Source organism: Rhyacophila brunnea, unplaced genomic scaffold, assembly GCF_057557595.1.
Source record: "Rhyacophila brunnea isolate RB1 unplaced genomic scaffold, BYU_Rbru_1.0 scaffold_24, whole genome shotgun sequence".
Lineage (NCBI taxonomy): Eukaryota > Metazoa > Arthropoda > Insecta > Trichoptera > Rhyacophilidae > Rhyacophila > Rhyacophila brunnea.
Window position 1 is genome coordinate 11,474,558 of NW_028232904.1, and position 25,828 is coordinate 11,500,385.

Below are 25,828 nucleotides of genomic sequence, written 5' to 3' on the forward strand. Positions count from 1 at the left end.
CATATTGTTTTTCTGTGTTGATTTAATGTGTTCTGTTTAGTGTAGGTATAGTGTCATGATTAATTATCAAAACAAATTAATATTTAAAAGTGGGGTGTAAATAAAATATTTGTCGAAATTTATTAAATGGTTTGGGTAGACTGAATACTGATGTGTTTATCCTCTGTCATCAGCGCACTTATCCAGCGACGATAAGCATGTGTCATGGCGGCACTATCTTGTTTGTGATTTCTTATCAGATTTAGGTGATGAATGTTTATTTTTAAAGTCCCATAAAATATTAGGTTCAGTCATAATCATTTTTGAACCTGACATTGATTTTTTATGACTCTATTTGTGTATGTTTGACTGACTTTTATTACGATTTATTGATGCTTGAAATCACAAAGCGCAGTTGTGTTAAGCCTCATAAGGCTTTGAAAGTCTATTATTTAAATCTAATTTCTAAATCTATTATCTATTTACATTTTAACATATTTGCAGACACAATATGTTAGCTAATACATGTTAGTGATCTGAGACATATTAAAACTTTTATTTTTTTAATTTTTAGATATATAGAAATGAGTCAAGTCTTAAGATACGACACTATCTAATGGAAATATGTTCATACCGTGACCAACGTTCCCTCTAATTTTTCCATTGTGTGTGCGGATCATCAACGCATCTGAGCAGTGGCGTAACTAGGGTTGGTGTCACCCGTCAGTAACGGGCCGTCACCCGGTGCGGTGAATTGACACCCCCCACAAATACACATATACAATTTTTCATTAAAACTTTTACCGTTTAAAAAATATTGTATAAGGACTACTATGAGACTGTACTGACAATATTTCTTGCAAGTTGAAACTCCATGTCAAAGACTGAGAAATGTAGAGGTCCCGGCAGGTGGTCATTGATAAACACTAAAATACGTAGGTATCTTCATTTCGTATACTTTGGCACGCGATAGGATGGGACGGATATGGTGATCCCGCTCGACGTAAAATTTCACTTGCGTGCTCGCATTAATCGCACTTGACCTTCGCCTTCCGAAGAAAGAAGAAATGAGTCGAAAAATTGTGCATGTGATGGTTTCGTGTATTCAAGCATAACTAAAATCTGGCAAAGAAAACTTTCTTTTACAATATTTTTGTGTGAGGACTGTGCGGGGGATGAAAACATGTGTGCGGACACATTTTGGTAGGTGTGCGCACACACACGCACACACCTTACAGGGAACATTGACCGTGACACAGTTGAGATATCCTAGGTTCTGTGGCTAGCTCGAGATGTTGGTAGAACCCAGGATTCACAAAAATAAATAAATTGAAATCTTTTTCATGGTAGGATTAAATAAAACTCATTTTATTCTGTTCGGTTTATATTCTTAGATTACTCATGTTAGTCACACTTCCAAATGTTTTATGCTCTCAATTTTAGTTTCGTTATTGTAGCAGGGATCATATTGTTTTAATCCAAAATACAACTACTACAAACGTCGTGTCGTATTCCGTACCGCAGTACAGGACATCAATGGACGTCCCTGTCATATCGGTTCCATGACAAAACAGAACAGTGACAAGACAGAACATGACAAAACAGAACATGACAAAACAAAACATGACAAAACAGAAACAGTGACAAAACAGAACAACGATAAATATAACTATGACCTTTCAGGAAAAATATAAATTTAATATTGAAATTGTCCTATCTCTATTATGTTGATAGATTTTTAATAGCACAGATTTTCAATACGCCATAATAAATCAATTTCTGCATTCCTAATCGCTAGAAAGCCTCAAATAAACGGGACTTAACTCGGTGTTGCCGGCAAGCTTAGGATATCTCATCTTAATCAATATAATATGTTCAAAATGATTGGGTGACTAGGTACAACGAAATAATCACCTAACCTAACCTAACCTAACCTAAGCTAACCTAAATAGAATCCACAAAAAATAATGTTTTATTTTTCCCCTGGCTGTTCTGTTTTGTCATGTTCTGTTTTGGTCCGGTTACCGTCATATCACATCTCACAAAATATGACGATTATAGACGGCATGTCCGCGAATGTGTTAAGTTAATTTTGTGTATCAGTGGAATCAAGAAGTTTCTCAAATACAGGTTTATGTGTTTTTTTAACCTTTTCTTATACAAAATGACAAAGGTAAAAAGTGTATGATGGAAGTAAATGATAAAATAAAGATATACTAAACTGGAGCAAAATATAATACTCTTCAAGATATTTAGAAGGTGTAGGGCCATTATATGTTTTTTACTCAATCAAACACCTCATACCTACCAAACTGATCATTATTTTGACAAACTTAAATAAATAATTACAAGATAAACTTTGTATATACCACATTTTTAAATTTTCTGTTGAATCATATCAACTTGACAATTCTATGTATTAATAATTTAGGACAAATAAGGCAATTGTCAACAAATCATTTTTTTGCTATTTTCCAACAAACAAACAAACAAACAAATATAGAATACTGAAATGTCATTTTGATTTCCATAGTAACGCACGTATATATTAATAATTTAGTTGCTAGGACCACCCCCTTAGCAACCAATGATAGTGGATTGGATTACGGATTTCTTCAGAAATAACTTTTCATCAATGACATATTAAATGGACGACTCACTTCATACCGGCGCGCACGAGAAATTGTGCATGAAAGTCATTCACAGATGTATAGGTAGATGTCACGTGACCATATGACGTATCCATTTCCATTATGCGATACAAGCTTCGAGAATTTATAGTAATATAACCTTTATTGTAATGGCGTATTAGTGTCATGACTTATTGCGTTAGAAACAGATTCTCGGTTACTTACGACTTCTCGGAGATTAGACGCAAGTGAGCCCAGCGAATCATAGGCGACTGTCCAATGGTTTCTGTCATTCAATTGCATTGAATAAACATTCATCAATATCTTAAAATGGCATTTTATAAATAATAAATAATACTAATACATGAAAAGTGATATCCCATCTTTCTTGGAGTGTTTAGTAGATTTTTTTACAATTTTTTACTAGGCACATTGGCATTTTGTAACACAATAATAACGGTGGAGTCGAAACCTGACAATCAGAAATTTTGTATGGGCAGACCCAGCGGTGTCGCCAGACCGCTTGCAAGCAGAATGTTCATTTGAGCGTAGGATACCGATATTAAAATATGAATTTCGCCATCCGGCAGACCCGACACAAAGTGAGTGTCATTTTATTTTCTAGATGCTTCGTCCATGTTAATGTCATTGCTTTTCATACAAGACAGAATTAACTGAAAATGAATTCAATTCTGCTTAAATATGGCTAAAAGTATTAAAAGAATGCATTGGCATTGTGTTCTGATGTATTCTAAAAGTTTCAAATGTCTATCTAGTCGGGAAGTTAGTTAAAAATCGATTGCAAGATTTGTACTGGATAAACAACCATACGACAAACAAGAATACGAGCTAAGAAAAACGTGGTAAAATAGATTTTATAAACCAAATAAATCTTAAAAAACATATAGGACTTTATATTATAACTAACACCACAAAATGATAGATACTACTATTATAAAGTAACTACAACTTTCAAAAAAAAAATATTTTTAAAAATATTTGATTTTCACCATGTCCCGCACCCTGTAAGAGTGGCACCAAATTGGTGCCGCCGATTGTCTCCAATAGGTTAAACAGCCGACACAAGGCAAAATAACATTTGGCGATTCATTCAGCGAAAAATTTTAACTTACGTTATTGACTACGAAAGGTTTCGTGATTAAGTTTTCCGACCACCAGCGTAAGATATTGAGAATCCTATAGTGTCCTTCTTTAACTGGATGATCGAGTATGGGACCCTCTTCTACATCAATCCTCAATGTTTCCACTGACAATCTAACTCTCTAAAGTTTAAACTAACTAGTGTGTCTAGTGAGCCAGTTTATCAAATGTGTTTTTATTTCTGGCAAAACTTCTTAATTTAACAATTTTGGTGTGGCGCCCATAAGGTGGTACTCACGATACACTGCGCCCAATCTGGAACCTCCTTAGTGCATTCAATCGGTGGAACATGCTTGACAAACTTCATCATGGTGCTGGAGTTGACAGGCATGTCGGGGAAATTACACCGACTGCCCGGATCCAGGAGTAGGCTCTGCCGTAGAGCCGCTATGCTCATACTGAAACGAAATAAAGATTCAATTTTATTAGGGACGATTATGGTGTTCCTCAGGGTTCAAACCTTGGCCCATCAAAATACGAGACACTGTAAGAAAGTAGGACAAATATAGACACTTCTAGATCATCACCATTTTTTAAAATATTATTTGAAAATCAATAACAGATGAACAAAACAAATGAAAATAGCGTTGCTGTCATTCACAATACGCACTGAGAAAAGCGTTACCCTTTGGATGCTATGCTGGATTGATGTTTTTGATAATGGCCAGGAATGCTAATAACGATGGTTGTTTGCATGAAGTTAATTTGGGAACATACTACTGCATCAGTGGAGCGAAACATTTTTTTATCTATTTAGTTTTATTGTTGTGTAAAACAAACTATTTCATAAAAAATAACTCAAAGTATGATATTGGCAACGTGTCAGTCGGTGGTGGATGTTTTGGGGCCGGAATTATTTCTTCCAATGGGTTATGAGTTTTATCGGCAAAATCTTGATCCAAAAACACTTCAGAAAAAACTTTTTCGATTTCAGCTTCTTCTTCTTATCAGAGTCATATAAAGAGTTGTCAATATCACCATCACCTATGAGTTGATTATTATTCACAAATTTACTATCAGCATCGGTAGAGCTGCTAATTCTTCGAGCTCCTCAACGAGGAGCCGTTATTTCACCATCACATTCGCTGTCCGTAATAATTTTACAGAAATAAGAAAAATAAATTATAATACAAATGAGGAATTATTTTCACAATAATATGTTATGGGGAACACGTATTGTTAGCTGACGCAATCAAATGCAATTAAAATAATATTTTGATGTAACCGATTGTTTCCAATAGCTGGTAAAAATCAAAAATACGTGTGGGGATCGTGCATTTCGCTCGCTCGACTGAAAAGTTCTGATTAGCATCGAAACAAGAATATCAGCCACATTATTTATCAATTAATTAATATATTTACACACACAAAAAAAACATGACATCACAGCGTACATTTATGACGACATACATTTCACAATACAGTACACTCTCAGTAATCCGCCGCTCGATTATCCGACAATTACTATAATCCGCCGTTATTTTTACTAGTTGAAAGCACAAATCAAGCTCTATAATTCGCCAGTATACGATTGTCAAATTCAGTAGGCTGCGTACAACAGTGGCGAAGGGTGGAGGTAGGCTGTTAAGATTCGCTATAAATAGTTCACACTAAACTTTGTTAGTCATATGTATTTGTTTTTATTGAACTAAGACTACAATTTACAGATCGTGTTAGTTAGTTTTTAAAAATCAATTAAACCCTGCCTAAACGAAACCATAATAGTTTTGGTCTAATTTGGGCGATACGACAAAATTGTGCACACTTTTTCATTCATAGTTATTTGTTTTCGTTGGATTAAAAATACATATTACACATATTGTTGGTTTATTTTTTTATTTCATTAAGCCCTGCCTAAACCAAACTAAAATAAATAAAAAATATTATTTTATCTATTAAATATTCAAAGTTATGTATGATTTAATTTCATAATTTTAGATATTGTGACTTGGTTTCTCAGGGTTTAATTGAATTTTCAAAACTAACCAACATTTTCTGTAAATTGTAGTCTTATTTCAATGAAAACAAATATGTATGTCTGAAAAAGTTTAATGTGCACTATTTATGGCGGATCTTAACAGCCTACCTCCACCCTTCGCCACTGGCGTACAAGTATACAACGCAGACGGGTTTATTTTGGAAACTTCTCCTTCGTAAAACGTACGTTCATCGCGAAGAAAGTAATTTACCAGGGAGGAAAGTGCCCAAGGACCACATCACAATTATGCCGTGCTCCAATGCAACCGGGACACACAAAATGAAACTTTTGGTCATGGGGAAAGCCAGGAATGGTTGTGTCATTTACTGTTTAATATTTAGTAAATAAACTTAGTTTATATGTATAATTTTGTAAATACATGATTTTGATTATGAATAAAACTGTAATTTTATATATGATTATATATGATTTAATGGCATAATTTTAGATATTTTATAGATAGACGAGTATTTTTTGACTATTATCTATTATGACTTGGTTTTCTCAGGGTTTAATTGAATTTTAAAAACTAACCAACACCATCAGCTGTAAATTGTGGTCTTAATTCAATGAAAACAAATATGTATGACTGACAAAGTTTAGTGTGCACTATTTATGGCGGATCTTAACAGCTTACCTCCACCCTTCGCCACCGATGGCTACAAAATATTACAAAAGTCAATAGCCGCTGACAGAGGCATAGCTGTCACCGCCACAGTGAAGCTGTACGATCTGAAATACGCCGATGACACTGTTCTATTCGACAACTCAATTGAGGGTTTCAAGACAGGCTGGATAACAATTCGTCTTGTTTTGGCTTTAAAATCAACGCGAAGAAAACTATGTTGTGTAATAGCACGTGTTCTGATCCAGAATTTCCCCTGATTAACAGGAAAAATATCGAGAGTGTCGACAACTTTAATTACCTGGGGGTGTACCTCACAGGGGACGGCACTTTGCAAATAAAGCTCGCTATCCGAATAGGAATGGCGGTATCAACATTCAACTCAATACGAAATGTCTGGGACTCATGACTGTGTTTTTTTATGCACCTACTCGATGCCTGCATTTTGACAGTACTTTATGGTAGTGAGTCATGGCACCTTACAAAGGTTCAGAGCAAACGTATACTGAGCTTCGACAACAGATGGCGGTGGTATAACTTTAGGCGTAACGAGGAGATAAGAGAATGAATCATGCAGCCTCTCATCACACTGAGAGTGAAGAAGAGACGTTGAACATAGCTCAGCCACGCACTACGGGTGTCTCAAGAGAACTTCAACTTGGCTTGTCTGTTCTTCAAGCCAGATTTCAGCGTTTTGGAAGATTGCTAAATACCATCCACAAAGAGTATACAGTGAAGTATGACCTGGAAAGATGCAAGAAAACTGGTTGAGTGACCAGAATTCTTACGGACGCCTTATGGTTTCCATATGGTCCAAATAAATGGCGGACATGGTTGAAAGCGAAGATTGCGCAATTATATGGTATATCTTTATACAAATGTCACGAGTTGTCTCGTCTGACTCTAAACTCAAATTACTAGCCACAGTCGGTTGATTTGCATAATCTAAAAAATTAAACACACCTTGACATCTGTTTGAATAATTATGAAATACAAAGCCACAAATTATCGGTATAACATTCTTCGCTCTACATTCAACGTGTATCGTTAAAAATCTGCGGCCTGTCAGATACTGCTATAGTAATATCGTGAGCCATAGAAAAGGTTAAAAATTAGTTAAAACGCCATAGGTAGAGAATAACAGTATTTATAAGTATAATCTATTTTTATAACTGCATCCCCATAAGCAAAAGTCACCGTACACCACTGAACAAAAATAAATTTAAAAAGAAATTAACATAATGCTCCACTGAATATATAAACGTCTCCGAGCAGTGCATTATTAGCGTTGCTTCCTCCATGCTATACATATTTCCACTTGAAACAATACCATCTCCGTCAATTTTTTTGGAAACCTCACGAGTATGCTCTTTTTCTGTCATCAGCTTGCATTCCTATACTCCGCTTGTTGCCGGCACTAGATCCCCTTCCATAGCTGTAACGATGTTATATAAAATTAAATATACATATCCAGTACTCACACTTGATAATGCTCGCCAACGAGATGAAACATTTTGACACGTTTTCTATTAAAAATATACCACATTAGCGTGAGGTTTTATAGTTTTGACAAGAAATAAGACGTACGTCTTGTTAATTGAATTGGCATATTTACGCATGCATTAATAAGACGTACGTGGCTGTCATCTGATTCCTACAACCCAGACCTCAATAATTATATTATTTATTAAATATTCATTTTTCACATATTACAATCAGTCAGTACCTATATATTATAATATGACCTATACATAATGTTATGGGATAATGGATCTACAATTTCATAAAATTGTGAATTAATATTATTTCCATCTCACCTGATTACAAGTTTCCGTTAAAGACACATTGCACCGAATTACCGTTATATTTATTATTTTGCATCGATTGTAGAGTATACGTTTTATAACTGGTGGCCATCATCCCTTATTTCCCCACTACCTCACATCCTTATTTATTATTGTCACAAGACCAGACGACGAGCAATTACGGGTCATCAATCGACCATGATTGAATAACTTTCAGTTAGTTCAAGACAACTGGTGTACGTGTTGGCCTGTTACCGCTAAACCACAGTTTATTGATTAATTCAATTATTATACAGACTGATTCAGAAGTTGTTCATGGGCCACAGCCGGGTCAGCTTGATATAGTGTGACCGTCGTCCAAGCGATACTTCTGAATACCTGGCAAGCCGTGGTACCGGCTCTCATGATTCATACAACCTATCATCATCATTCATCAACCTCATAACTCATCCATCAACAGTGTACCGTCAAGTGCCGCGCACCGGGTAACCCAACAAACCATACCGCGTGAGTGATAGTGCAACAAGGCCACGGTGCCATTATCAACATCCTAAAAGGCCATATACGCCAATTGAATTAATACATTTAATTTAATAGCAATGTTTGCAGGTGTAGACATGCGTTTCAAACAAATGTTTGTATACGTGTATTTTTGTGGGGCCAAGTTAACAAATAATTGTATAATTTGTTTGCAGGTAGACGAATGCAGATCTGTAAAAGGCTTAAAGACTATTCCTCATCGCCTTAGTCTTGACTACAAGGTGTAACTCCAGAAGTAACCGAAGGCAAAACCATTTTCCTCAACTAATTTTATACAAAATACATTTCATTATATTGTCTTGAATGCGCTCTACCATGGTTCACAGTCTATTGAGGGTTTTCCATGTACATTACTCGAGACTGGTTCCAGACAGGAGATGCTCTGCTGGCTTTACCCATTCTTCTGAACCCTCAAAGGCGACGCATAGTTAAAGACTATTAAAAATGTACTTACAGCCTAGCCGATCTGGACACATCGTCGACCAGTAGCTGATTGGTGGAGTAGAGTAGAACAGCTCCGCCCAAGAGGAGAAGAGCTCCTAAAACAAACGCAGTCCGCTTCCGCCCGTACCACCACCGTGACACCATCTGTTGAGAAGAAAAACAACAACTCATTACTCGCATTATCCGATTATTTCAAAGAATTTTACTATAAAGAGGGCTGAAATTATAGTATTAGGATACTGAAACGGTTTTTAGTGTGATTGAATTGGCAGTTTCAAATATACCGCCTTCTTTGGCAGATATCTTGACATTTTTATTTAAAAAAAAAAAAAAAATTCCAATTTATTTATTTTTTTAACATATTGTGGACATTACAAATTATAAGTTTAAGACGTTCACAACGTGACATTTAGAAACAAAGATATATAAATATAACAGTATTACATAAAAAAAGAGATAGATCAGTAGATAAATTAGATAGGTACAAGGAAGTACACCTGATGAGTTAAGCAGACCCTATTTTAAGAATTTATAAAACAGCGTCCACCTAAACTCATTCTCACGTAGATGGAATATATCAACACCCGAAGCAATTTCGTTGAACATAGTTTTCGCCCTCCCAATTGGCATTACCAGTGGCAGGTTGGTTCTGCACCTTGGGAGAATAAACAACTGATGGTCTCTATTTCTAAGATAGTTATCAGGGACACATAGGTCAACACTGCCCAGAATGGCAGAGTTCTCATTTATACCTCGTATAAGTCGAAAAAAATACGTAACTAAATAAAGATTTCTTCTAAATTGCAGACTGCAGTATGTAAGCATGCCTAAGAGAAAGTCAGTTGGATAAAGCCACGGATAGTATCCATACAACCTCAAATAAAGGAGTCTCAAGAATTTCTTCTGTACCCTCTCCACCATAAGGCCATACTTCAACTGATGCGGTGCCCAAACAATAGACCCACTCTCAAGTCTGCTTCGAACTAAAGAATTAAATAAAAGTTTTAATACCGTAACATCGGAAAAGACCCAGGAAGTACGCATGACGAAGCCCAACATTTTAAGCGCTTTATATCTATTTCATCGATCCAGTGGTTTCTAGATCTAATGCCTAGATTACACGTAACGAGTACAGTGGCGAGACAGTGTTCTCGGCCGAGTGCTCGGTTGGTATAAACATATTACCGAGCGTTCAGCCTAGTAGGATGGCGAGACAGTCACTTGGACCCTTTTCTATTAACTAGACCGAGTGCCCAACCCCCCACCCTACCGGCACTGACTCGCTAGCCCGCTCGGCATGTTTAAACACACGGTGAGTTCTCGCCACTCGTATCTTTGGAGTAATATTTTTTAACAATTCATTAAAACGTTTTACATCCATTCTCAGAAGCGCTCTAAATTCATCAGGGTCTTCTAACCCCAATTTTCTAAAAAGAGTGTATGTTGCACCACAATCTGGGCTCCTTAAAATCACTTTGTCTTGTCTAAAGACGTTTATCTTCTTCGCGCAATAATTCATTCAATTCTTCTATCAGGAGTGGTATGAGATGCTTAGTATATTTTATTACAACATTTTTCTTAGCTCGTATTCTTATTTGTCCGGTGGTTCTTTGTCCGGTACAAATCTTGCAATCGATTTTTAACTAACTTCCCGACTAGCTAGACATTTGAAACTTTTAGAATATATCAGAACACGATGCCAATGCATTTTTTTAATACGTTTAGCCATCTTTAAGTAGAATTGAATTCATTTTCAGTTAATTCTGTTTTGTATGAAAAGGTATTTTGACACCATTATTGGTTGCTAGGGGTCCTAGCAACTACATTATTAATATATACATGCGTTACTATGGAAATCAATATGACATGTCAAGATGACATTTCAGTATTATTTCTATCAAGTAAAAATTTTTTTGATCGTTTAAGCTAGTCAAGTACCTACACAAAACTAGCTTGCTTTTTGATCGAAAGTGAACTGACTCGCCACAAAAGTCGAAAAGAGAAAAATACGTATCAACACTCTCTCGGCCTAGTGATATTTATACGACGTGTGACGCATAGTTAATTTCGTCATAATTAAATATGGTGCAGGTGGCTAAATTGGCTGCTATCCAATGATGCAGATTGGAGTGCCAATCGACACGTATATTTTTTGAAGATTTTTTCTAATTGTTTCTGAATAATGTATAAAACAGTCAAGTTCTGCACAACGCAACGCACGGAACTGAGAGGAGACGTTTTCATTCAGCAGTAGGTAAATCCAGGCTGACAATGTATTTGACATTTTGTACAAATGACATATTAAATTATGCAATTTTTGTCAGAGTTCATGCAAATATATTTATCAGTTACTTGCCTTACTTGCCTTGCATTCAATAACCACTTCTAGTATAGAATATCGTCGGTAATTTTCTACAAACACGTATCTCAATTTTTGTCAGTTTTGAGTTGTTTGATGTAATGAATTCAGAACTTAAATACGCACATATTCCACTAACACGTATCTCAAAACATACTTTATAACATAATAGATTTAAGCAATTACAAAAACTCGTATTTTGAGTTACGTGTTTGTAAGTATACAGAATACTGAACTCAGAGAGATGATTATATTGAAGCTCTTTCTCCTAAGTCATGATACGTGTTTACTGCAGTAATATTCACAGTAAAGTTGCAACGCATTCTCGTATCTTCGACAATATGACTGATTGGTCGAAAGTATACTGCGATAAATTGAAGAAACATAACAGTTTTTACATGAAGATATGTGTAACTATACTAAATGGATATTTCATAAAAGAAAATTTATTTCTAAATTAAAAACTGAGAGAATAAAGTTGTTATTTGCCTCTGGTCTCACCTTATCTAACGCGGATATGATTTATTTATCTCTCCCAATGTAGTCTCGCTGACCCGGCAATAATAAATTATTCATAAATACAGATATTAGAAAAAAAATAAGACACCGGTCCGAATACGAACCCGCATCCATCAGATTTCAGTGAATGTGCTTTACCAATAAAACCAAATGCGCCCTACGTAATCACGATGATTTTTTTTTTTTTACCGAGGCTTTGACTGTGACTTGATGTCATATTGCCTCTTCTCATCTGGAAGAGGAGCCGCCGATCAGGCCATCACACCAATTCTGTTAAAGAACTTCACAGTTCTACCCAGTTCTTCCATTCTACCCACCTCCACCCTTCTTGAGTGATTTATTGACAACGGGTTCTATTAACCGAAAAACTTAATTGGATAAACAATCATGAGCCTAATGCACAATCCAATTTTTCGATCTTAAGGATAAGTTGCCGAAAAGGATGACTTAACTATAAACTATACTGACTATAGAGTTAAGGAATCCTTAACCATAGACTACTTTTGTTATGAACACGCCCCCTTCTGTATTACCACTGACAGATGTCAAAATAAATTTGCGTGTCTAAAAAACAGTCCATACACGCAAATTCGTTAAAAAATTTATCTCAATATGGATATTGATAGTGTTAATTCGTTTGGCATGCACATGCAGAATATGCAAACACAGTTTGCACATAATATGCAGAAATACGAAGATGCCATAGATAGAAATGATTTCGGTCAACGGCTTCATGATAGTGTTACCATGTTAAAAAAATATTTTGCCTGGCCTGTGTGGATATGGCCTGTGAAATCACGTATAATGACTGATAACGAAAACTTATGAGTATTATAATTAAATATTAATTGTATATTTATAGTTATTGCATTTATAAAGTGAAGTTGTCATATTTTTGTCATCGTTAAACAATTACAAAATAATTTACCTAAACTATAGGAAAGAAAATTTTTAAATATGGTATTATTTTCAATAGAAAAAGTGAACGAAGCTTTTAAGACAAGGTGAACCATAGACAACATGATCATAACTAAGGACGGTGTTTCTGCATAGTGTTTTGTGCTAAGGAAATTTTAGTTATGACAGATGTTTCTGCATTCCGCTCCATGTTTATAAAATATATACAAAAAAAATTAACAGTTTTTCCGTAAAATGTGAAATAATAGTACAACTTATTTTAACGGTAACATCCTCTACCATAAGTTTTTAATCAGAGTCACTCGAAGCGATGTCTTCATCGGGAGATCCATTTTCAACATTTATTGAGATAAAATCCAATAAACTTTTCAACTAATTAGCGCTTGTTGGTTTCTCAATAGGCAAAAGTGACAAAATGTCACAACTTCTGACAGCACTTGCTCGCATACACAAAAGTATATTTCTTGTAATCTGACCTTTTAGAGTTTTATAACTTTGACCACTATTCCTTTTTTACATAATGATAGGTTTCCTCGATAACTCGCTTTTGTTAGAACAACCAGATTTAGATATTTTACACTAAAAAGTATAATCAAATATATCGTAAAAATGAAAATGATGCAACCGTCCGCAAGCACCAATTGTGTATACGTAGTGTACGGATAAACAGCGTATCCCGCATGGTCATTTTGAACTGTATACTGTCACCTATTGTCAGAATACCAAAGTAATATTTCGAGAGTGCATTACCAAAAAACAGCTTTATCGCGATAAGGTTTGTTTTCCGTATATGGACTCAATTATTGGAATCGTTAGTGTCAGTTCGACGCTATCATGCCGCATTGTAATATTAAAGCTAACATTGGATGGCTCTGATAGTTGCACTAATTTACCAATTTACTTAACAACCCGTGAGTGAGACTGGTCACAGTGTTCATTGCATTGAGTGTCCGGATAAGTTGAATGGATATGGTGAAATGCAGGTATCCTGCTGTGGAAACCACTAGACACGATAATGCAATAGGGTAGTTTTAGCATTGACAGATTGATAGCACCGAGCCACGCATGGCTATAAAATGGGCCGTCCGCGCCCCGGTCCCGCCGAGTCACGTGGGCTGTGCTGTGAATTCACATTATATTTTGTACAAGTTATAAAATCGTGGGTTCAAATCCTGGGTCTGGAAAATACACATATTGTTTTTCAATTTGTGTTCGGAGTCAGAGTATGGACCTAATTCATTGACTTAACATCCGTTTCTCGTAAAAACAAAAGTCTGTTGAGACAAACCTCCACTCTGTGGGAGGCCCATATAATCTTATTAGGATCGGACATGGTCTAAAGAATAATGAGTTTGTGTGAGTGGTCATGCCATTCGCCTAATTGACACTTCACACCTAATATCTGTTAAATTATGTGTCTAAGTAGTCACCCAGTGTAAGTAAGAATACGTATTTCATTAAATATTCGAGAAATATGTTTGAACAATTCATTAACACTGGACTGGACGATTTATGTAATCAACACAATTTGTTACGTAACATTTATCTATCTCAGTGTAAAAGAAAATAATGATTGTGCATTGAAGTAAGACTGTCCATGTCTTGAGACGAGACAATCTAATATTAACCATACTATAATTTGGATCTACATACTTTGTAAATGACAGATGAACTCAGGTCATAGGACATCAGACAGGAAAAAATATGACTGCATCTCTATTTTCCGCTGTCCCGTACCTTCCTTATACCGCCTATAGGACAGTGGCGAAGGGTGGAGGTAGGCTGTTAAGATCTGACATACATAGTGCACATTAAATTTTGTCAGTCATATGTATTTGTTTTTATTGAACTAAGACTACAATTTACAAATGGAGTTGGTTAATTTAAAAAAAATCAATTAAACACCCACCCTAGCCAAACCATAATAGTCTTGGTATGCTATGTGCAATCCGACAAAATTGTGCACAGTTTTTCATTCATACTTATTTGTTTTCGTTGGATTAAGAATACATATTACATATCCATATTATGGTGCGGGTTCACTTTTTTAAATTCATTAAGCGCTACCTAAACCAAACTAAAATAGATAAAAAATATTATTCTATCTATAAAATATCCAAAGCTATGTATGATTTATCGTCATGATTACAGATGTTTTATAGATAGACAAGTACTTTTTGACTATTATCTATTATGGCATGGTTTTCGCAGGGTTTAATTGAATTTTGTAAACTAACCAACGCCATCTGTAAATTGTAGTCTTAGTAAAATGAAAACAAATACGTATAAATGACAATGCTTAGTATGCACTATTTATATCGGATCTTAACAGCCTACCTCCACCCTTCGCCACTGCTATAAGATGACCCAATCGCTGCTTAGCTATAATTGGCGTCGGTGTTATTTTCTACACACATGCACACAGCGGAGACAAACAAATGGGACTGTATTGGCGTACCATGAAGATATACTGATCCACCGCCATCTTTAGAATAATAAAGCCTGAGCATAACTTTTTGCACAAACAACGAGTGGTCCACTTTTCAGCTGTCAAAATCAGATCCCAGATTGCTTAACATATTGATTCGCCCTTTCTCATTTCAAATTGAATTATAAAAAATTCTCACATCAAATATATTAACTATCAGTGTTATATAAATAATATACATTCCTGTTATTCATCAGCTGTGAAAGTCAGACTAGTCCTTCACACAAAAACCGGTGGTAATATCGATTTCCAAAAAAATATGTAGCATTGAGCTATGCATTACATTAAATTTGTCAATGCTAGTGTATTATTTATCATGTAACTCATCTATCCAAATCAAACCATTCCCTGTGTGAACACGACAGACGCATCAGTATGATCACTCTATAGAACAATGACAGGTCATCCGTCGACAAAAACGGTAGGTTGTGAATGTATCGGCTTTCTACTTGAGTCGGCAATGAGTGATCACATTACCAATGAGGAGGTTCTAAGACAAATCAATAAAAGACAACAGACACAGAAAAGCTGCATACTTCAGGCCATAAAAAGCAAAGTAATACAAAGCCCGCCTGAATATTTTCAAAAAAAATTACCAATATTGAAATTTGCATTTCGGTTACGTGACAAACTATAATACATATGAAGTATTATTATGACACACACGTAATTAACAAAAATAACATATTCTTAAACAAGTATCCCATATTCCTCCACACTCAAGAATTAAACCTTGTTACAGTCTCACCCAGAAGGCAACCCATTTTTCATTATTTTTGTGTTCCCTGGGTTATGCAATGACATATATGCGATTTTTTGTGATTGTTCATTGAAATATTCCAAATAATAATAGTTTCATGTATTTGGCTGCCTACTTAACACAATATGACTTAGTTTCAAGTAAGTACTCAAATCTTCTAGTGTGGACGAAATATACAAGGCAAATTTGATTACTATTCCTGACTTCAATTACATCAAGCCTATTGCATCGCTTTATCTTACTCGGCGACGCTCTGACTATGACTTATTGTCTGTCGAAACACATCGACAAAATAACATCTGAATTTGCGACGACGCGGGATCCAAACCAGCGACCCACGGCTTAAGAATCATTATTCCACCATACTAAATATTATGCAAGTTTATAATCGGCACAGATTAAATACTTACATTTTTGAACATACATAATTTTTAACACAATAGAAAATTTTTTTTGAAAAAAGTAGGTGCAGGAATCGAACCTGCATCTCTCGGGTTTTGCGCCCACGCACATAGACCACTACGCTAAAGGTACCATACTAAAGTTATGTATCTTCAATAATTAGAATGTTGCATTCTTAAATCTTGTGAATTATTCAAAAAGTAATTAATTAAAAACTTACAATTTTCATTAGATGCGTGCGAATATTGCGAAGTTTGCAACAAATAAGTCCACAATACGAAATAATTTGCAGATAATTTAGACAGTAGTCTTTTAGTCCTTTTTTTCAGCTTCTATTTCATTATATATTTGGCCCGAGGTAATCGCACTTTGCAGTAGGACAGGAAAAGTATTAATAATCTATTTTGCGAGTTTAAAGCCTGTTTCAGAACAGCTGTCGATTTTACGATTATGACTACTGTATCGTCACCGTTCAGGCAAAAGTCACCAACCCTAAAACATTGTTTTGAGATATCGCAATTTGTAAGTTTGAAAATGCAGGAAAAATCAGATTTTAATGTTTTTAAGGTTTTATCTACATCACATTATTTTCTCATGTCTTCTTAATAATTTATTTAAGGTACTTTTACTTTTTGATGCTAATTAAAACATCTGGAAGATTTTTAAGGAGGCAAGGTAGCTCAATTATGGTTTGGTGACTTTTGCTTGTTTATTTCGTCATCACTGTACTGCATTTACGAGCAGACAAAAGTCACCATTACGCTATGGTGAGTTTTGTTTGATTTAATTTAGACCAAAGCGATCTTATTATAACAAGCTAAGGTAAACTATTCCTGTTTGGTTATTTTTGTGTATTTAAGACAAGTGTTCGAAGTTTTCAAATGACAAATCAGTAAAACTCACCATCCATAGTGTAGTGACTTTTGCTTGTATATTTATAACGAAGGAGTCAATAATGTCTATTCATCTATAATGACTTTTGCTTGTTAAGATTTTATCGAAAGTCATTTAGTGGAAAACAAATAATTCGGATTTAAGCAACATTTTACTAACTAATGTACTGTGGTGACTTTTGCATCTTAAAGAACATAATTTTACGCTTCGGGTGACATCCCCCGACCATGTCCGATCCTAATAGGATCATATGGGCCTCCACAGAGTAGAGGTTTGTATTAACAGATTTTGTTTTTACGAGAAATGGATGTCAGCCACTTGCTCAACCTATTAGGTCCATACCCTGACTCACACACAAATTGAAAAACAATATGTGTACTTGCCAGACCCAGGATTTGAACCTGAGACCCACGGCGTGATAGTCCAACGCTTATGCCGCGCGGCCACCGTGGGCAATTCTGGGTGACATACTCAACTCAAAACTGCCATTTTCAGGGTTGGTGACTTTTGCCTGAACGGTGACGGTATGATGCCATGGGTAAACAATTTTGTAGGTGAAAACTCAAACGCGCACATACATAATATATTGATCTGTGATAAAAATATTATTGATAAAAAATTTCATAAATATTATAAATAGATAATATTAGATGGACCGATATTAGACTATCAAAGATCTTTTATGAAAGACATATTTCATAAAATCTTTTACAGTGTATTTTATAAAATACAGTCGAACTCGGTTATTACGATCATGGATATAGCCAGCGAGATCTCGGATGTAACGAGGAAACATTCGTTGACATTGTTCATGATTTTCTCCTTACATTTATTCACTTTTATAACAAGCTACTTATCGGGTATGCTGAGCTAAAATACCGTCAAAAATTTTCTTAACCCGGCGCCCGCTTCTGTCACGAATGTAGTACGCGAAATTTCGCAAAACTACGGGGCTACAGCGCTTCTGTCGCCAATGTTGTACGCAAAAATTAGCCAGTCGATAATGTCGAAAATTCAAGACGCATGATTTTGAAGTCTCTACCATAATTTGCCTTGTTTTATTATCAACAGTGACATATATATAATATTGTTAAATAAAATTTGTTACAATAGTAAAATCGCTCATTTAATTTTGGTTTGAAACATGGCGCCACTTTACTGCGTTCGCGCAGTATGCGTAATATCACTGTTGTGAGAGGACTGTGCAAAGAATCACTCTTGTTGTTTTCCGTACAAAATATTACGTATTTTACGCGATCTATTGCATTGTGTGAATTTTATTATAATATTTACAAATATTTTGTATTATTGTTTGTGTTTTTAACTATACCGTTCATGTGTATTAAACTGTTGTAAAGTGTCTTAACTATATTTTTTTGGACTATTTTACCTTTGTTATCGTGTGAGTGTTTGGTTTCGAACTTTTTTCAAACTTCAATATGGCTGGTTTAAGTGAGGAATTGGACTCCGATTACGAAATGTCCGAAGAAGAATTGGAACCATCTGACCTCAGTGATGTAGGTATATCAGAAGAGCCAATTGAACACTTGAGAACATGGACATCCGGACCCCATGTTCCGATCGTGTATGAGTTTGATGATTTTCAATCCGGCATAGCAAACAGCGATTTGACCGAGACATCGCCTGAGTGTCTTTTTTTGAACATTTTTTAAACCGTGATATAATGCTGTAGGTAGTTCCACAAACAAACTTCCACTACCAGTATGACACTCAAGAACTTGGACCAAAATCACGTTCTCATAATTGGATCGATACAACTGTATCAGAACTATATGCATTTTTTGCGGTGTCAATGCTCATGACACAAAACAAACATTTGTCACTAGAAGAACAGTGGAGTACGGATTGTTTTGTAAGTGCACCCATTTTCGGTCAGACGATGTCTAGGGACAGATATGAGTTATTGCTCCAAATGCTCCATTAAAAGTTTGTTTAGTTTAAAATTGTGCTATATTTACCCTACTCAGGGAAAAAACATTATGTGTGATTAAATTATTACCACTTGTGAAGTGTTCTATACTTAAATCAAACACGACCGTGACTAAAATCGAAATGCGTGCGCCTTGCAGTGCTCCATATACATAAAAGCAAAATGGCAGATCTGTTCTAAATGGTAAGTGATTATATAGAATTTATTTGTTCAGATATTTTTGACATTATGACTGATTTATTACGGTTTTTTTAGTGTTGTAAAATAATCTGGTGTTGTAAAATAGGTGCCTAAAGAGTCATAAAACTCATTTTTTATTGCCATTTTTATTATGAAACACAGAAGTTAAACAAAATAAAAATACTGTCTGTGGAGCGTGAAATCACATACTTAATATAGGCTTAATATAGGTTAATGTGTCGATTGTTTAAAAACATTTCGACGCTAAGCAATAAAATCCGACCAGACAGGATGCCGCTGGGATCAGATTACATTTAAGACACTAATTAAGTGTCTAAGTACCTACCTAATTGGTGTTTTCGCCGACAATATTGAAAAAGTATCCACGCATATGGTTGAAATGCATGTAAAAAATCCAAGGTTTGTGAAGTCAGTAGGTACCTACCAGCGTTCAATAAAGAACTTCTGTTCTACTTAATGAATGCCATTCTTGTTTCGGGGAAAATTCTAATCGTGTATTTTTGTTTGAATTGCGACTTTTTGTGTTATGTGACCGCTCATTTAAAAATACCTATTCTCTGATATAACGAGTAATGCTTATAACGAGCAAATTCAGTCGGTCCCGTCTTCCTCGTAATAACCAAGTTTGACTGTATGTTTTTCATAAAAGATCTTTTATAACAGGTAACGGCAATAAATTGGACGTATATATGCAGAAAAGATCCAAAGCTCATTGGATCTTTTTTAAATTTATTCAATAATCCGATTGAGGATATCTCATATATGTAAAAAAAGATCCAGCCCATAAAGTTATTCCTTTCGCGTCAATCCATTTCTAAAATAATGCCAAAATGCAAATCTTCAATTTTACATTTTGCGAAAAGAGTCCAGTGATAATTAGTCTTGATTCCAATAACATACATTTTTGTATAAAGATCCAATTGCCTTTGGATCTTTCTTGAAACTAACTTTCGCAATGGCAACATTTTGTCTATATGGCATTGGATCACTAATAACCAGGAAAATTTGTATAAAACGGACCAACCCTTTTATATTTTCATAAAAATGGACGGTTCCGAAGCAGAAGTTTGCTTAAAGCAAATGGTGAAGGGCAGGCCGGTAAAAATCCATTTTGAGCATTTGATTCCACTGTGGCACAGGGAAAACTTATATTGTCTGCCAAACTTAACGATATTAAGTCAATAATGTATCTGATACCTGCAGATGCTAAATCATTTCATGATAATTTAAATTGCGAAGAAACTATAATGATGACATCGTAGGTTATGGTGGTCCATTAGACTGTGTCCTAGAAGATGAAGCATTCTGATATATTGTAAATAAAACATTTTCATAGTTTGTTTACCAAATAAGTTTCATATAAATAAACCTTATACTTCTTTTGGGGCGTTTGGTAGAGAGTGATATTGAGAGCTGCGCGCGCACACCGTTACGAAAGTGCGCGACAGCATGAAGTTAGCTGCGAATCAGTCAGCTGTATACAAACGCAAGTTAGCAAGTAGAATTGTTCCGTTTATAGCTCCTAGGCAACGAATTTATTATTGTCGGCCAGTTGCAATTCCTTACGTAAGCAAACGATTAAACGCCAGAGCTACGGTTGTTACTTGAAAAATAAAAACAAAGAGAAATAATTATAAAATTTAGTAATATAAGTTAAAGTGTATAGAAATAAACCAACGGCGTTCCAATAAGCGGCCCTTTTTCTTGAGTGTGTAATTTAACAAGATAATTAAGAGCTAGTCGAAGAATCTAGGTTATCAAGAGTTTTTTTCGGTTACGCCAAAGAAATATAACTTCTAACGCGCGTACATAAGTACACACACTGATTTTTTGTATTTTAATAATTGTTTTATTTAAAAATATCCTTTTAAAAAAATTGTTAGATAACAACAAAACAAAATTTTTACATAATAATAAAAAAAAAATGATCGAGAATTTCCATTGTTAGGTACTACATAAAACAAAACGTAGGTTATGGATTGGATCTTTCACGCATGTTTCCAATCATAATAGAAATTCATAAAAGATCCTCATTGGATTCTTTTTACATTTTAAATTCTAAAAACACGTTTCAGCAATAATGATCCAACCCCATAAATTACTATATAACTCATTAATGAAAAAATGTAAATTTCGAATAAACTGTACATCATTAGCAAGATAGATATTCATTCCATGATTTACGATAACTTTTGAAAGCTGGTAGTTTAGTGTGATTTTTTATTTATCCAATCTTTTATTTCCTCAAATATCTCAAAACTAGTAGGTTGTGGATTGGATCTTTTCTGCATATGTATGTCCAATTAACCAACAAATTTATTGATTGTAGATCATGAAGAACATGAAATCTGTATAATAATCGCCGCCCAGTTTACAAAAATAGAAATTAAAAAACTGGAAACATAAATGTATAAGCCATCACACATTCGTTGTTCATTTTAACATACATCAAATATTTTACACAGTGAAATATTATACCCCCTTTCGTGTTTTACAAAAGAATGCTCTTAAAAGAAATGCTACTAAATTTATGGTCTAGCATCTGGCATCGGACATGTTGCTCGGCGAGTGGATAAGCGCTGGACAAATACTGTCACCGGTACCCAAAGGCATGACCACCACATCCTGAAATTTCACAATGTAATCTTCTTCTTCGGCCATATCCACCTCTTAGTTGGAGCATATGGACACCACGAGGCGCCTCCAAGAATCCCTGTCGCTCGCCAGTCTTCTTGCATCGTTCCAGATCAAACTAGCATCGGCCTTTAGCAGCCTTTCAGGACGCCGGAATCCAGTTGTCTTGAAGAACAGGCAAGCCAGGTTGAAGTTCTCTTCTGGCATCCGCAGCACGTGGCCGAGCCAGGTCCAACGTCGCCTCTTCACTCTCGGCGTGATTAGAGGCTGCTTGGTGCGTTCTCTTATATCCTCGTTACTCCTTAAGTCATACCCAGTATCCATCGCAAACATCTGTTTTCGAAGGTCAGTATACGGTTGCTCTGAGCCTTCATAAGGTGTCATGATCGCTACCGTAAAGCAGCACCGTCAGAATGCAAGCATCGAATATGCGGCACAATGTAATAGATGTCGTCAAAGCAGTTTTCTCAAATATAATTTATATAGAATGTTTCACAAGGAGACCTAAAATTTCCTGTTTAGATCAAAACTCTTTAAAACCCTCATTAGACTATTGTCACAGTGATCATATTTCTTCATCAAAAAGTGGATGATAGCAATCTGGACTTTATTGTAATGAAGATAAATATTTGAGATTCCAAGATTACGAAAGTTATAACTTCTCTAAAATATCACACTAGCGATTCATCATGAGTAAGTAAATATGTCGCCAGATAGCAGTGGTGGAGTGGTTAGGTGAGGGGTTCAAGGGGTGTGCTTCTAGACCCAATCATTGTCTTTTCATTTCCATATTTTGCAAGGCTGTCGCCAGTGGTATTATAATTTATCAATGTAGATAGTAGACAATTCCATAACATTATCATTTTTTTTTCCGACCATGTCCGATCCAAATAAGATCATATGGGCCTCCACAGGGTAGAGGTTTGTATTAACAGATTTTTGTTTTTTTTACGAGAAATGGATGTCAGCCACTTGCTCAACCTATTAGGTATATACCCTGACTCACACACAAATTGAAAAACAATATGTGTACTTGCCAGACCCAGGATTCGAACCTGAGACCCACGGCATGATAGTCCAATGCATAAGCTGCGTGGCCACCGTGGGTGTAACATTATCATGATGCACACTAAAAATAATACTTATTATAATATTAGTAATTAAGTACTATGTTTTCCTTTCAATTCCTGGTACTGACAATCTGCGATAACTGACGACAGTAATAGGGAATATTATTTAATAATAATGTTAAAAATTCTTTTTTCTTTAGCAGATATTAAGGTGACGCATCAGTGAAACGGCAAATAATTTTCAACTGTAGTCGCAACGAAATTTTGGACTCGCTCGCATTCACTGAGAGAATGTCGAGCTAGAAGCACGTCACTTTGCTTCGTGATGGCAACGGGCCAATTAATCTTTAAATCGTGTAAAGATGACTAAAAACGTTACCCATTTACTTTAAAAAGAAAACATGTCAATGAATATATTATTATTGTTATTAATAGAACAATAAACAGAACATGAAATGGACATATGTTGAATTTATATGACAAATAATGTTTCGCTTGACAGGCGTCATTTGCACCCGCGACCCGCAATCCGCGCATCGCCTAGCAACAATCTTTTTAGACCGTGCCTCAACTGATGTACGGCCTTAACAAAAAACATGTAGATAGATAATAAATTGTTTGGTTACTGTTTCTAGGCAGTACTCATTCAACCGATAACAATTATCATATAGGTAATTATTGTTGCCCATTCGATTATGCTATGGACATAAGTACAGTATTTTTCCAACTCTAATGACAAACATTGTCTAAAATTATTAATAGGTCTAATAGCCCTAATTTAAAAAAAATTGTAAGTAATTATCTATGGAAACCATTTCTCTGTATCTGTCATAATAATTATTGACATACAAATTTAGGATATTACCGATTTAATGACTGTAAATTTTTCATTAAAAGCTTTGGTACAAGTTGGTTATGGGGAAGCCAGGTGGGAACCGCGCTATTGTCATAGCCGATTTTGGCAAAATTCATGAATTCAAGAATGAAAACCTAACCTAACCTAAACTAACCCAACCTAACATATAATCTAGTATAACAGCTATTTTCAATGTGTTTACCGCTGGCTTCCCTATAACCGACTTGTACCAAAGCTTTATTTTTTTTTTAATAATATTCTATAATGAAATGCAGTGACGTCCCTAGACAAAATGCCGCCACATTTTTGTATACAGTATTTTTTATGTGTCGTTTCATATGAATATATGTCGGTTACCAAGGAAACGGAAGTAAACTAGACATCGCGAAATCGACAAAAAATTACAGTCCTGTTAAACCTTTTATGTCAATTAATACATTTTGTTTCCAACCAGTGAGCTGAATTTTTTTAATGGAAAGATATTTTTGTTATTACTAAGTTTAGGTTGCTATTTCTATATTATATACCAAACTATTTTTATCGATTTGCCGCCCTTCGAGTAACTGCCGCCCCCAAGCGACGCTCAATCTGCCTACCCCCACGGGACGTCACTGATGAAATGCCATGAAAAATGTATATCTATAATCCAGATGATTATCTCCACAACCAATAAAAGCATAAATCAAAACATTGAAAAAATAAGTGCTTATTTATTCTATAGTAACTACGCTAAAATAAATATAAAAGGCGTTCATTATTATTTACAATAAAAGATAATTATTAATCTTGATAAAATAACATCGATTTCAATGTCATAAATAATTACTATTTGCTTTAGAACGCCTCCAATATGCCGGAATTCTATTTTTAAATTATTTACTATTTTATAATAGGTAGAAACAGTAACAAAAATAACCCATTGTCAATGTAACATGATTGTATTATCGATGTTTCGCGAAAAACATTAAAAAAAAATACTCACTTTTTTTACTTTCCTAACTGGAAACATAGATTATTTTCAAAACTGTCAACGGTGTTTACTATTTCGTTTATATCCAGAGTATTCCCTCGCATTCTAAGATAAAACACACCCACTGATAATAATTTAAATGTTGGTTTTTCTGTTTCTTATCTGACAGGCCGCTATTTAATTTTCTGCTGTCAAGCAATCAAATCACAGCGGTGTTACCTGTACGGAAATGAGCAGATTTTTGATGATCTAATCTTGCCATAACACAAAAATAGGGATGCTGTGTAAAAACAACCTCTTTCACTTTTATGAAAATATTTCAGTTGCGCAAGAATTATAAATAGACAAATACAAAGTTAGATAAAACAATGTAGTGTCTACAAATATTAATTTCAATACTTTTCCATTTGAAATCTTCTTCTGACTCCATGACAGCACTTTTAGTGGAGCTATAACCTCCCCTCCCCTTCAGTAACCAAAATAATTCAACAATTGTCATAGCATAATATGCAAATGAATTATGGATCCTTTTGTGATCTTTATGCATTATGCCCAACATACACTTTCCATGCTACTGCGCTACTCGTAATTTTTGGATTTCTCTTACATTGAGTCTATGTTTCATAATATGAATACATGAGTGT

General features: G+C 35.1%; 1 protein-coding gene across 1 annotated transcript in view; it reads right to left on the reverse strand.

Moving 5' to 3' along the window:
• LOC147069033 (uncharacterized) overlaps nt 1–25,407 on the reverse strand; it is a 37,530-nt gene extending 12,123 nt beyond the window's left edge. Inside the window, exons 1-3 of the mRNA XM_085950965.1 lie at nt 25,197–25,407; nt 9,173–9,306; nt 4,009–4,168 (exon numbers count right to left, since the gene is read on the reverse strand). Of these exons, the coding sequence (XP_085807091.1) occupies nt 4,009–4,168; nt 9,173–9,306; nt 25,197–25,223 (321 nt within the window). The 5' untranslated portion in view covers nt 25,224–25,407. The remainder of the gene's footprint in view (nt 1–4,008; nt 4,169–9,172; nt 9,307–25,196) is intronic.
• Nucleotides 25,408–25,828: the final 421 nt, after the last annotated feature.